The sequence below is a fragment of the Dendrobates tinctorius genome, unplaced genomic scaffold (genome assembly GCF_039654945.1).
Source record: "Dendrobates tinctorius isolate UK_male_01 unplaced genomic scaffold, ASM3965494v1 ptg000016l, whole genome shotgun sequence".
NCBI classification, from domain to species: domain Eukaryota; kingdom Metazoa; phylum Chordata; class Amphibia; order Anura; family Dendrobatidae; genus Dendrobates; species Dendrobates tinctorius.
In genome coordinates this window covers 15,569,630-15,584,780 of record NW_027361684.1, presented here as the reverse complement: position 1 = coordinate 15,584,780, position 15,151 = coordinate 15,569,630, and the positions used below count along the sequence as shown (strand labels likewise).

Here is a 15,151-nt window from a genome sequence, read left to right as displayed (position 1 = left end):
CTTTCACTTTGACATCAGAGACGGAATTCCCACGAAACATATTCTGGAATTTCTCCAGAAAGGTTTCGAATTGGGTCTCTCCACAAATACGCTAAAAGTGCAAGTTTCAGCCTTAGGGGCCCTGTTTGCAGGTGATATTGCAAAAAATTATTGGGTAGCAAGGTTCATCAGAGCAGCGGCCAGATCGAGACCTATACACAAAGATGCGTGCCGTGGGACTTAAACTTAGTCCTTACAGCCATGACGGAAAGTCCGTTTGAACCTTTAGATTCCGCCTCACTAAAGGTTATATCTCTTAAGACAGCATTTCTGGTAGCAATAACATCCGCACGTAGGGTGAGCGACATACAGGCACTTTCCAGATTGCCCCCTTACACAGAGTTCTTACAGGATAGAGTAATCCTAAGGCCAGATCCAGCATACCTTCCCAAGGTAGCAACACAATTCCACAGGACACAGGAGATAGTTCTGCCTTCCTTCCTCCCTAATCCAACCAACCCTAAAGAGCAGAAACTTCAGGCGTTAGATATTAGGAGATGCTTACTGACATATTTAGCAGCCACGGATCCTTGGAAGAAGGAGAACACATTATTCCTATCCTTCCAAGGTCCCAGGAAAGGATACAGAGTATCAAAACGCACATTAGCAAGGTGGATTAGGGAGGCTATCTCTCTTGCCTACACAGCAGGTGGCGGCCCAGCTCCACAGAATCTGAGGGCGCATTCCACTCGGGCCATGGCATCATCCTGGGCGGAAAGATCTGGAGTATCAATTGATCAAATATGTAAGGCAGCCACCTGGTCATCTCCTTCCACCTTTTTTAACCACTATCGGTTAGACATGGGTGCCTCCTCAGACCTCACCTTCGGGCTAAGAGTGCTGCAGGTTGTAGTCCCTCCCTAAGGTATTTTACATCTCTGTAATTCTCTCGTGGTGCTGTCATGGGAGTCCGAATAAAGTATTAAGTTACGTACCGGTAACTGTATTTTTCGGAAGCCCATGACAGCACCCTTAGTTCCCTCCCTTGTTCACATATAGTGGTGCACTCCTTTAGAAGATTGTTCATAAAATCACCTTATGTGGGAGATGGTATAAAATAATTCTGGTAAATAGGGTAGATAGGTTGTATATATTATATGTTGTGTACTAACCATGGTAGCCTCTCAAGCTCTGTAATCCAACTGATGCGTGGGAGAGGTACCGCCCTTTTTGTATCTGTAGGTTTCCTGTTCCTATAGGGCGGATCCCCTCTCTCGTGGTGCTGTCATGGGCTTCCGAAAAATACCGTTACCGGTACGTAACTTAATACTTTCCATTTCGTCCCTCCGGACAGCACCATGGAGGTAGTCCTCCCTTGACCTATAGCGGGACAGGATCACAGAGAGGTTAAAAGGCCCCTCCCACCTCCACCCTCCAGTGTCTTTCCTTCAAGTAGCCTGGGGCTGAAACCCTCCTGGGTGGGGGTCCCTCAGCCACAGAGACCAGGGTGCGGCCCAGACCCCTGGGTAGAGCCGCTTCCTCTCGCAGTGGAGGCTCTCGGCTCCGACGCCGGCCTGCAAGCCACCGCTACTTCTGGAAATCGTGTAGCGGAGAAGGTCGTCGCTCCTCCGGTGATGCCAGAGCAGGTCGGCGTGCGTTCCACGGTAGAACGCAGAATAAGACAGGCAACAGGCTGGTTTCCTGGATCTCGTGGGGCACAGGAGAGGAAATCATTGGCAGTAATGCAGCATTCCTGACGGAAGGCCGCTTCCCTCTATGGTGGGCTCTCGGCGTTACCAGCTCCCCCTGGTTTTCTAAAAGGTATGGAGCCAGCACAGGTAAGTGCACGGTGGAATGCTGTGTTGATGGCCTAGGCCTCTGGGCTGATGCTAGTCTCATGCCATTGTGCCGAAGCTGCTCAGGTGGTGAGGTATATTTTCACATATATGCAGCTAAGCCTTGTACCTCTGGGCTATAATAAGGCCATATGTCCAGGTTACATCCCATGATTCGACTTAACTACTCCATCCATAGGAGGACACATGGAGTTAATGCAGCGCAGTGTCTCCATGAAGACGGCCCTCCAGCTGCAGCTCAGTAATTACCTCCTTCGGGTGGGATCAGTCTGACAAGTGAGATGTTCCATTCAGAGCGGAGGATTATCCAGAACCCTGAGATTGCTCTCTTGGATGTAACTGGAGGCCTGGTCTCTTGTTTGGCACCTTCAAGCAGAGCCATAGTCTGTGCCTCTGCACTTCATATTGCTTCTATGCATTACATTGAGTGTCACAGTGCATCAGATAGCTTTTATGCATTATATTGAGTGCCTCTATGTTTCATATTGCATTATAGTGCTGCTATGCTTTATATTGAGTGCTGTTATGATTGGGTCACCGAGGAGGAAAGCAAGACCAAGCTAAGCCATAGAAAACCAGAGAGGTTGGTAACTAAGCGGATTGCAGACCCCTCCATGTAGTAAGGACCGCCCACTTTTGGGAATTTTTGACGGTATAACTGCAGAATCCTGACCCTGGTTCACTGCCAATAGGATTTTCTCAGCTTGATCAGCAGCATTAGGTTCATCATACAACAACCGCAAGGCTTGAAAAAATGTGTCCACATTAGTCAGAATAGGATCTCCAGGTGTCAGAGAAAACGCCCAATCCTGGGGATCGCCACGCAGCAAGGAGATGACAATTTTAACCTGCTGCACAGAGCTCCCCGATGAGTTAGGCTTCAAGGCAAGAAATAGTTTACAATTGTTCTTAAAATGCAAAAATTTAGACCGATCCCCAGAAAACACATCAGGAGTTTTGGTTCACCAGCAGGTGATTGAGCGAGATAGGCGGAAATTCCCCGCACTTCAGCAGTGAGCTGCTCAACACGATCAGACAATTGCTTAATCTCCATTAAAGAATAAAAAAAACCTTCTACAGCCCCAGAGAAAAAGAGGAAAAAATATATATAAAAAAAAATTCTCTCCTGCTTTTGAGTACCCTAGAATCTGCGGTTTAGGCTGGTGATTCTGTTATGATTGGGTCCCCGAGGAGGAAAGCAAGACCAAGCTAAGCCACAGAAAACCAGAGAGGTTGGTAACTAAGCGGATTGCAGACCCCTGATCCTATCCACACAACTAGCAGCAGCCGTGGAGCGTACCTGCGATGATTCTAGACGCCTCGACACAGCTGGAGAACTAAATAAGCCTAAAGCAAGAAAGGGGAAATCTAAACTGTCCCAGAGCAGAACCCAAAGGAATAGATAGCCCCCAAACATATATTGTCGGTGAGACAAGATGAAAACACAAACGCAGGTAGGAAAATAGATTGAGCAAACAATGGGGCCCACACTAACTAGTCAGGAAAGGAAATATACTGTCTAAAATCACGCAAAAAACCCTGCAAAATATGCCCAACACGTTGATAGAAAAAACACTGAAGTCACTAGACTTCTCCCACTATATCAGCACTCTGGTATATTCTGAAAACAGAGCAAAGAGAGGCCAATCTAATAAGGGACAAAAACAAACTGGCGCAAACCGTAACATAAGGATGGAAATTCAGCACAGCCCCAGCAGGGGCTGGCTGACCACACAAGACTGAAATAGACAAAACCAAATCAAATGTGAACAATAGCAAAAGAGCACTAAGGCTACATGCACACGCTGCGGAATGGGGTGCGGATTTGGCCGCGCGGATCTTGTAAAATCCGCAGGTAAATCTGCAGGTCAAAAGACCTGCGGTTTTACCTGCGGATTGCTCTGCAGTTTTGCCCTGCGGTTTTTCATCTCAACAATGGAGGAGATGGCAAACCGCAGCGGAATCCGCAGAAAGAATTGACATGTCAATTCTTTCTGCGGAATCAAAACCGCAGGAAAACCGCACGGAAAAATCCGTACTGTCTGCACTGCGGTTTTTTTATTCCCATAGGGAATAATGGTACTGTACACCGCAGCAGAATCCACAGCGTGTGCACACACCCTTAGCTTCAGCATGCAGGGACTGAGCTGGAAACTAAGACCTCAGGAGGCAACATGCCCAGGAGCCCTCTGCTGCGACCGAGCCCAGTGTACCTAGCCCTCCTGAATGGGCTCCATCTCTGTCACAGTCCATGGCATCACTAACTAGAGCAATCGAGTCCCTTCAGACCCCCAGTAGGGGTAGGGACAGTAGCTTGCCTATCTTGGAGAGATCCTCCACCTCACAGGAACTGTCGTCCTGCAGGGGCTTTATCTCACTCTATGCAGACGCAGGGGAAACTAACCTATACCACGGCTCCGGGCCATCCGGCGCCTCAGTGTCCATGAGCTCCGTCTCTCGCTCACCGTCACCGGTGTTCGGTATCGAGCATAACTCTGATTACGATTCGGATGGGCCCCTCAATTTGGATGCGCCTGGTTATCAGGAGACAGTTGATAGTCTCATTGAGGCCATCAATCAAACCCTGGAGATTAATAATGAATCCACCCTGGCCACAAGGTGTCATTTAAATGGGCCAAGCTGCCTCATAGGGTGTTCAACACTCACCCAGAGTTTGAGGACATAGTGCAGTGGCACAGGGAGCAGCCAGAAAAGCGTTTCTCAGGTCAGAGGGCGCTTGAAGCGAGATACCCGTTTGCTTCTGATCTCCGCAAAAAAATGGGCAGAATCCCCTCCAGTAGATCCACCTGTATCGCGCTTGGCCTCCAAACCCCTGCTATCCTTACCTAATGGATCCTCTATCAAAGATCCCACTGACCATTTAATAGCCTTGCTCGTTCAGTTTTTGAAGCTTCGGGTTCAGCTGTCTCTCCTTCCTTCGTCGCAACATGGGTGGTGAAGGCCATGGTATCCTGGGCATAGTCTTTAAATAGAGCCCTGCAGGGTACTGACCTTCCATCTGAGGTGGATCTCACGAATCAGAGCGCTTTGGCCAGAGACTACTTGATTAATGCGTCCTTGGACGCGGCTAACGGCGCGGCACTTGCGGCCGCAAATGCTATCTCCATTAGAAGAGCTGTGTGGCTAAGGACATTGTTGTGAGCTCATTTTCTCATTCACCTTTTGATGTCCGATGAACTCCCTCTGCTGGTGAAAGGAGGTGGTGAAACTGATTTGGATGGGAGAAACCTGTCACCTGAACAGGTGGATTGCGATTGGACATCCGGAATCTCTGAGTGGATATAAGGCAGCCGACGCCCTGTAGGGTTGCTGGTGATTTCTCTACTCTGAGCTCTGGCCTCCAGTTCAGTTCCTGTCCTCTAAAGCTAAGTTTTGCTCTGTTATTATTCCATGAGATTTTGTCTGATTTGCATAGTTTTGTGTTCTGCCAGCCCCGGCTGGGGCTCTGCTGAATTTCCATTTTTGTCCCTGATCGGGTAAATCTCTTTTGCTCTGTCTTCAGAATATATCGGAGTGCTGATATAGGGATTTTGAAGTCTAGTGACTTCAGGGCCGTTTTTCCTATCAGACGTGTTGGGACATTTTTGGTAGGGTTTTTGCGGATTGCAGCCAGCATCTTTTCTGTCCTTTCCTATCTAGTTAGTTGGGCACCATCGTTTGCTCTGCCTGTCTTTCTGTCTGTGTTTGTGTTTTCATCTATTTTCACCGACAATACATGTTGGAGGCTGTCTATTGCTTTGGGGTCTGCTCTGGGGCAGTTTAGGCTTCCCCTTTCTTTCTTTAGGCTTATTTAGTTCTCCGGCTGTGAAGAGGCATCTAGCACCACCGTAGGAACGCTCCACGGCTACTGTTAGTTGTTGTGAATAGGATCAGGGGTCTGCAATCCGCTAGCTACCAACCTCTCTGGTTTTCTGGACTTAGCTTGCATTTTTGTTTTTTCCTCCTCCTGTGACTCATTCATAACAGACTGAGCTGACTCCACATTGAAAAAATCCCTAACATCTCTGCCTTACCAGAGCGACCGGTTATTCGGTGAAAGGCTAGATCAACTCCTCTCAGACACCACAAAGGGGAAAAGTAATTCATTCCCCAGCAAAAGGTTAGGTGACCGTTTCGTCACCAACTGCAGGCACGTTTTCGGTCCTTTCGCAGCCCCGGGTGGGCCACAACGACCAATCCTGCCGGCTCAGGGGGACAGAGATCATCAAATCTCACTTAGATTCAGTCCGTTGGGGAAGAACCGTCCCCACCAGTCCAAATCTAAGGGCTCAAGGTCCCACAGATTTTCAGCCAAATGACTCGAGGCATTTTCCGGTCGACACCAGCAGAGTAGGCGGTCGCATGCTCTTGTTTCGCCATGTTTGGCTCACCGTCGTGCACGACGCTTGGGTCAGAGATCTGGTGTCCTCCTGATACAAAATAGAATTTGTCGCCCACCCTCAAAAATGTTTTTTTTTTTTCATTCCCGTCCTACCAGAGCGGAAGCATGCGCTCGGACCTGCTTCAAAGCCATCGAGTCACTCCGTCACGACTGCGTTATCATTCCTGTACCGGAAAGCGAAAAATTTCAGAGGTTCTATTTGAATCTGTTCGTGGTTCTGAAGAAGGACGGAACTGTAAGGCCCATTCTGGACATAAAGCTAAACAGATTTGTAAAAATTGGACTTTTCCGGATGGCGTCCCTCCGCTCCATCATTTCATCAATGGAAAGGGGAGAATTTTTGGTGTCTATCGATATCCAAGATGCCTACCTTCATATCCCCATTTTTCCCACGTATCAAAGGTTCCTACATTTCGCTATCCACGGGCTACATTTCCAGTTTACAGCCCTGCCTTTCAGGCACCGCCCCCAGGGTGTTCACAAAGGTCATGGCAGCCGTCATGTCCATCCTGCATTCTCAGGGCATAGTCGTCTTGCCATATTTGGATGACCTCCTGGTCAAAGGACCGTCTTTCCGAGCTTGCAAGGAATGAGTCAGCATCACGTTGAATACGCTTTCCTGCCTAGGGTGGCTGGTAAACTTGAAAGTCTTCCCCTGTCCCAGCCCAAAAAATTTCCTTCTTAGGAATGATCTTGGACACCTCCCGAGGTTGGTGATTCTCCCTCGAGACAAGGTCCTTGCCCTCCATCAGGTAGTCCAGGCACTCCGTCAGCCAATTCCTCGTGCCATCCGTTTCTGCATGAGGGTTCTGGGGAAAATGGTGGCAGTAATGGAAGCGGTACAGTTTGTCCAGCTTCATCTTCGTCCCGTGCAGCATGCCCTTTTGGCAACCTGGGACAGGAGTCCATTTTCTCTCGACCACCCATGCCGGCTGTCCGCTAGGTCAGGCAGGCACTCAGGTGGTGGACATTGATTTCTTACCTCCTTCAGGGGAAGTCCTTTCCCCGGACTATTGGCTGGTGGTCACTACCGACGCCAGTCTCCTCAACTGGGGAACTGTTTTCCGTCACCACACGGCCCAAGGACGCTGGTCGCCTTGGGAATTGCGCCTCCCAATCTACCTCCTAGAAATTCGGGCGATTCAGCTGGCTTTGCGGCATTTTCACCATCTCCTGGCGGATCGCACTGTCCGGATTCAGTTGGACAATGCCATGACTTACATCAATCACCAAGGGGGCACCTGCAGCAGGGCGGCCATGTGTGAAGTGGAACACATTCTGCGCTGGGCCGAGAAAAATCAATGTGATCTCGGCAGTTCACATACCAGGCGTAAAGAATTGGGCGGCAGATTTTCTCTGCCGGCAGGGTCTTGCGTCAGGGGAGTGGTCTCTCCATCCCGAGGTTTTTCAACAAATTTGTCAACGTTGGGGAACCCCGGATGTGGATCTTATGGCCTTCAGGTTAAACGCCAAGGTGCCAGAGTTTGTCGCTCGGTCCCGGATTCAAATGCCATCACCGTGGACGCCTTGGTTCTGCCTTGGAACCAGTTTCGTCTCCCGTACGTGTTTCCCCCGTTACCGCTGCTTCCGAAAGTCATCAGGAAGGTCAAGTCAGAAGGGATCCCAGTAATCCTGGTCGCCCCAGACTGGCCTCATCGGGCATGGTACGCAGAGCTAGTGCAACTAGTTGCCGAGGTCCCCTGGCGGCTACCGGATCGTCTGGACCTACGTTCCCAAGGTCAGATCTACCACCAGAACTCAGGGGCCCTGTGGTTAACGGCCTGGCCGTTCAATCCTGGATCCTGACCCAAGCCAGGTTCTCCCAGGATGTGGTTACTACAATGATTAGCGCGCAAAGGCTCGCCTCGGCACGTATCTATCACTGCACCTGGAAAGTCTTTTTTGCGTGGTGCAGAGACCGCGGTCGTTCTCCGCTCACTTTCTCCATTTGCAACATTTTAGAATTTCTTCAAACCGGCCTGGACTCGGGTCTAGCACCAAGCTCCCTCAAAGGACAGATCTCAGCCTTGTCCATCCCGTTTCGGCGCAGGATTGCGTCCAATCTGCAGATGCTATAGAGCTCTCCTGGATGCCTGGGACCTTAACCTGGTCCTAAGTGCTCTGCAGGAATCTCCTTTTGAACCTCTGCAGGATGTCCAGAACACGTACCTCTCATGAAAAGTTTTTTTCTCGTCGCTATAACGTCAGTCAAGCGTGTTTCGGAGTTGACTGCCTTATCCTGGCGAGCCCCGTTTTTGAACTTTCACCAGGATAAGGTGGTTCTCAGGCTGGCTTCTCCTTTTCTGCCAAAGGTCGTTTCCTCTTTTCACATTAGCGAGGACATTGTCTTGCCCTCATTTTGCCGGCATCGGTACACCGCGTGGAAAAGGCCCTTCATACGTTGGATCTAGTGAGAGCTCTCAGGAGGTATGTGTCACGGAAAGCATCTTTTTGCCAGACGGACACGCTGTTCGTGCTCCCCAAGGGTCGCAGGAAGGGACTCGCTGCCTCAAAATCTACAATAGCTAGGTGGATTCGTTTAGCTATTCAGGAATCTTACCACATCAGGGGCAGACCTATTCCAGCAGGGAACAGGGCACACTCCACGCGGGAGGTGGGCGCCTCTTGGGCCCTTCGGCACCAGGCATCAGCAGAACAGGTTTGCAAGGCTGCAACCTGGTCTAATCTACATACATTTTCAAAGCACTACAATAGCCACACTCAGACTTCAGCAGATGCAAGTCTGGGCAGAAGGATTCTCCAGGCAGCAGTAGCACACCTATAAACAGTTGGTACTTTCGCTGGGTCAGTTTCCTACCCAGGGACTGCGTTTTCCATGGTCCTGTGTCACCCAGTGAGTCGAAGGAGAAATAGGGATTTTTGTGTGTACTCACCGTAAAATCCTTTACTCAGAGACACTCGTTGGGGGACACAGCACCCACCCTGTTTACCTGATGGCTTTTTTTTTTTTCATAGATGAGTTTCTTGACATGTACCTGTGTTAAAATTGATTTTTGTCCTCCTACTGCTTTTGCACTGAACTGGTTCGCTTAGAGCCAGGATGAGGGTGTATCCTGCGGAGGAGGAGCTAACTTTTTTTGTGTTCACTTAGTGTCAGCCTCCTAGAGGCAGTAGCATACACCCATGGTCCTGTGTACCCCAATGAGTGTCTCGGAGAAAAGGATTTTATGGTGAGTACACACAAAAATCCCTATATTTCAAATAAAAAATTTTTTCAAACCTTGTCAATGTCTGGACTAGATTTTAAATTCATTTGGCAACTCATTTTATTAATAAAAGTATGAGTTTTCATGGAAAACAATTGTCTGGGTGACCCCAAACTTTTGAACAGTAGTGTATGTGTTGGGGACATGACTTTGTGACACTATTATACAGGTATGACAGGTTCTCCTCCTGCTCTTGTTAGTGCCGCCTTCCTTGCAGATTGCACGGCTCTCCTGTCCTCCACTGGCGGAGGAGGAGCATGTGACCAGACCTGTCAATCAGTTTCCTCCAATAGAAAAGCAGCTTTCTCATGTGAGCGTTTCAATTGATGGACAGGTCTGGTCACATGGTCATGCATCATCAGCCATTTTTGGCCTCAATTGCATACATTTACATTTAAGTAAGGAAAAAAAAAATTGTCCCCAAATGTGGAAACCCCCTTTAACTCCTGTAGTACTGTATTCTACTATCTGTGTCAGGCCCATGGACTTTAAAGGTGCAGAACACATGGTCCCCTGCCTCACCAAACAAATGGGGACCTTAAACTCTCATTCTCTCTGTAGGTGGGAAGCCTAGTAATGGATCCCCCCATCAATCAAACACCCCACCTATCCGGTGATTCTGGGAACATGCGTTTAAATGAAAGATGACAGTAAACCTTTCCACAGTGGTGGTCATATAGCCAAATGTTCTGCATGATGCGGAAACATGGCAGAATATATAAATCCTGCAGATAACACTGGGCTCATTATATTGATCATTTGTTCTGATTGTCAGCGGAGTACTGATGTAACAGGACATTAAAATATTCTGTTCTGATGAAGACTGCTTAGAAGGCAGAGGATCCTTCTCCAGTCAGATGCCCTTAAGTCCGCCATACGTATTAGATGACTGACAACCATACGATGCATTGGTTGATCATTTGGCTGACAGTCACCGTTGACATCTCTCCAATACGCAGGAGCGCTCCTGTGTTCTCAGAGAAAGCCGCCGACAGACATCTCTGACGGCCGCTTGTCTCTGGGAGAGCAATACGATTGGCCATTGTGAAATCGGACATGCTTGATTGTCAGGGAAGAAGTCTATCTGTAGAGCATCGGGTGAACCCGTCGAAGATGGCTAACATTTGTCTAATGTGTATGGGGGCTACAGATGAGATGGCCGTCATGTTTTCTATGAGAGTCGCTACTAGAATCCTCAGCAGCTTATCTTCCAGAGAACCAAAGGATCGGCTGATGGAAATCAAACATGCCAGATCATTCTTTCCCCCCAACGTTATTTGTCAGGAGAGAGTTGGAGGACCCCCATACTCATTAGATCATAAGCCGCTCTCTCCAGTATCAGGGGGCTCTGAAGACTTTAATGTGTATGGGGGCTTTTATAGACCTATGTTGCTGACATGGCTGATCTCCTGGGGTATGGAAATCTTTAAAATATTTTCCATCTTATCTAGGGTGCATGCTGGGATTTTGTTGGGGGGGCATTTTCTATACTTAAACACACCACGCAGTGATGTGACATGCATTGTTCTATATATATATATATATATATATATATATATATATATATTATATACACACACACACACACATCTCCTTTTATGCAATTTGCTTTTCGGAGCTGATCAAGTGACCCAATATTCATTACAATGATTGTACTGCTAGGATTAGGTTTACCGCCATGTCCGCAGGGATCTCACAGCGCAGTGTTTAGGCATGTTTCTTTCTTTTCCGTCACCCCCTTGATTTTTACAAGTAACAGGGTTTCTATCTTGGCCAGAGATCAATAACACATATTTACATGAATCAATGGGTTTTGTCAGTGCTAGCTTAAGGGCCTTCGCTTCACACAGAGAATCAATGTACTGAGGGGATGTAGTTAATGCCACATTACTCGTGCTTTAAAGAACCAATAAACATAACAAATAACTGTATATAAAAGCAAAAATATTGGTTCCCAGGCTTCAGAAGCAGGACATTCTTAATGTCTCTTATTTTCTAGCTGGATTTAAAGGGAAACTGCAGTTTCTTAATAGTAATTATTAATTAGTGGATCATTTTACACACATGGTTTACAGGCAATGCTAGGCATTAAAAATAGTGGTTCCTTTCATCAAATCTTAGTCCTAGGGCTAAGTTTGTTATAAAAAATTTTTAAAAAATCGCCTTCCCTCAGTCCAGCGCTGAGTCTCCACTGCTGTTTAGTATTGGCTGCAGCGCTGACATCATCCCGATGGCGCAATCGGTGAGCTTAGTGGCACTGAGCATTGTGCTCTGTCTACATGGGCTGAACTCACTTATTGGATGTCGATGTGACATCAGCGCCATAGCCAATACCAGACCACAGGAGTGAAGATGGAGACTCAGCGCTGTATCTGGGGACCGGAATAAAGCACAGTTTGTTTTATAATAAACTGCACTTGGGGACCAAAGTTTTCTGAAAAGGTTGGACCCCTTTGGGCAGAGTCTGCAGTGCTTTCTCTCTTCTTCTGTATGATCTTCTAAGCTGATTCATAACCAAATGAAAATTTAACAAAGGTGGAGATAGCTCATCTTTAGAAGATTGTTCAGGACAAAGAAATATAACGGATCCACCAACAGATGAACTCATTGATGAATTACTTTTAACTAGTGATGAGCATCGGGTGCTCACGTATGCATTGAGCATTGTGTGTGCTCGAGGGCCATGTTCGAGTCCCCACCACGCATGTTTCGCGGCTGTTAGACTTGAGCACGGGGGGGACTTGAGCACGGTCTCCGCTCATCACTACTGTCAACTCGTTCTGCAGTTTGCTTTGTCTTACGATACAAACACTGTAGAAGTCAAGTGATCCAAAAATGTTTTTTAATTTTTATGAAGCTCTATTGTGAAACTGCTCATTATTAAAAAAAAAAATTATATATATAATTGTGTTTTTTTTTTTTTTTAACTAATGATCATTTTCACAATAGGGCTTCATTAAAAAAAAAAATTGCAATTATATCTGGATTGAAGTAAAGCAATAGTTCTGAAACTGTCCTTCCTTTAAACTGGTACTCCCATCTTATACATTTGTGGCATATCCACAGAATAAATGTATAGTAGATGCAAGTTTCACCAACGGGGCCCTGACGTGCGCTGAAGTCAGTGGAGACATGGTTCCTGTTTATTTGTACAGGACGTCTGACTTGTCTCCATTTTTATCGTTGCAAGTGATGGTGCCCCCACTTCTAGATGGATGTAGTTCCCTTTGGCATTTATTATAAATTGCTGACAGATCTTGTGAATATGCCGTAAATGTATGCCATGAGAACTCCCCTTTAACCATAGTGATGGACTGCAGGTGTGTATCAATACCTGCCAGGGACACGGCTCTTCATGTAGTAAGTAGCCACATTGTGCATTTTGTCTAGAGGACTCTGTTTTGTCTTGTCATTAGGCATAAACTGGAGAAAACCTTTCAGGAGGACCCCTGGACATCGGTGAAGGTGGCTGACCTAGGTAAGATGCTAGCGGCTCCTTATATTTTTAGGGTATGTACATAATGTTAACTTGGATTCCTGATCGTGTTTTTCACTATACACACTTAGATTGATACAGAGAAATGTGAAATGTTTTAAGTTCTCTTTAAAGGGATCCTGTCATCTGATTCAAGCTGCCCAAACCGCAGGAAGCATAAATCCGAGCGTGACTGCATGATTATATCATTTCTTCTCTGAAATACTTTGGAGTTGAAAAAAAAATATACGTTGCATATATATCGAAAATATCAGTCTATCACCTGTTGGTGTTACTGGAAAGAGCCGACCGGAGGTGGCGATGGACTTGTCTCATCTCTGTCTATGGTGTCCGGCCGTTTCTTCCCATAGCAAGAGACACATCCATCTTCTCTAGCAGTGCGAGTTCTTTATGGGAATCTGTCACCACATTTGACCTATATAAACTATTACTATGGTTATTAAGGTTATAGGCTGCTGAAAAATGTCCTACCTGTATGTCTCATATTAGATGCCGTGTTATTGAGAAATCATCTTTTATCATCTTATATAAATGACCTCTTCCAGGCTCTGGGGAGGACGCTGCCTGGAAGATAACTCTGCCTCCAGAGTGTGCTTTACATGAAGGAGGAGTTACCAGTGTGATGGCCGCTCTCTGCTCTCCTGATCTCACTGCAGAGCTGACACATCTGCAGGTTCCTCTCAGCTTCCAGCTCACAGGTAGACAGGGATATAATCTTGTTGCAATACAGCAGAACTGAGAGAAGCAAAAAACGTGTTTGTAAAGAGAGACAAATTTAATTTCTGATGTTCTGTGTTAGTTACTTGTCTCACACTGGTAACTCCTCCTTTTATTTAAAACAAGCTCTGGAGGCAGAGTTATCTCACAGACAACATTCTCCCCAGAGCCTGGAACAGCTCATTTACAGATAAGGAAAATGTAGATTTCTCTGGAATAAGACTTCAGATATCAAGATATCATTTTATTCAGCTTCCTATGACGTACATGTTCATATAGATGGCTTAGGAGGGAACTTGTCAGTAGAGTCAATCCATCTTAGTAAAGTAAAAACACTTGGCTGCAATCATGCAGCCAAGCTCCGATTCATGCTGCTTGTGGGGTGGGCAGTATGAGTCAGGGGACAAGTGTGTAACACAACTGCTGGTAAAAATGTTCATAGATTGTATTCATTTGCACTGCAGTCACCCTGTTTTTAAAAAAGAAAAGTGTGTGTGGCGGTCTCGCTGTGTGTGTTTAGTACGGCATGTCCACTGGGTGTGTGTTTTGTGCAGCACACCCGCTGTTTGTGTGGCGCTCTCACTGTGTGTGTGTGTGTGTGTGTGTGTGTGTGTGTGTGTGTGTGTGTGTGTGTGTGTGTGTGTGTGGTTTTTTTTTTTTGCGGCGCACTTGCTATGTCCTATCTTTTTTTTTTTTTTTTTTTTCTATTCTTTCTCTTGCACATTCATTTCTCTCACACTCCATCCTTTTCTTGCTCTCTATTTTTACTTTCTCTTTTTTTTTTTTTTCTTTCTTCATTCCTCCACCTCTTTTTTAATAAGCCAAAATACAATGAATTAACAGGAGCCATAGTACAATGTCTGATTAGTTGATCCCCTTTGTTCTCTTGTGCAGTGCTGGTTTTGGTGGATGTCTCTGATAAGTGGATGAGGAGATCTTTGCACCCAGAGGTGCTCAAGTGTCTGTACAAGAACTCCCACGTCCCCAGCATCCTTGTGCTAAATAAAGTAAGGCTACGATACATATGTACGTCACGTATCGCCTCTTAAACAGTCTTTTTGTCGGATCCTTTCAGTGCAGTTATAGTGCTGAGTAGACAGTCTTGTTCCTCATTTCCATATTGCAATATATTCTCATTATACAAGAAGGAATGAATTAAGTTCATTAGGACATCAATCTCGATATGTGCATTCTCATTGTAAGTGAGCAAATGGGTAAGCAGATGATCAATCCCTAACCAGAGCACTCCTCACTTTTCTCTACTCTTGATCTATTGACCTATTTCCTATGAGAGGTTATGCACATTGCGGGACATTTTAGATTAATTGCTACGGCTATAATGCAATATCTTCACTGCTCTTAAAAGCATGCCGGTTAGTGAAAGTGCACATAGTGTACATGTATGTTTACTATCACGGCTTTACTGCACACTGTTTCACATCAAATGGTAATACAGTGTATTCTGCTGTTCAAT

The 15,151-nt window shown here is 46.4% G+C and overlaps 1 protein-coding gene across 3 annotated transcripts in view; it reads left to right on the top strand.

Annotated features, from left to right (window-relative positions):
* Window positions 1-15,151, top strand: part of ERAL1 (Era like 12S mitochondrial rRNA chaperone 1) — a 63,813-nt gene that overhangs the window by 31,180 nt on the left and 17,482 nt on the right. For all 3 annotated transcript variants that reach the window (XR_012228890.1, XM_073565504.1, XM_073565506.1), the window contains exons 6-7: window positions 12,881-12,942; window positions 14,572-14,684. Coding sequence is in view for 2 of the 3 variants with exons in the window: in XM_073565504.1 (XP_073421605.1) it covers window positions 12,881-12,942; window positions 14,572-14,684 (175 nt within the window). In the remaining variant the exon portion in view is untranslated. The remainder of the gene's footprint in view (window positions 1-12,880; window positions 12,943-14,571; window positions 14,685-15,151) is intronic.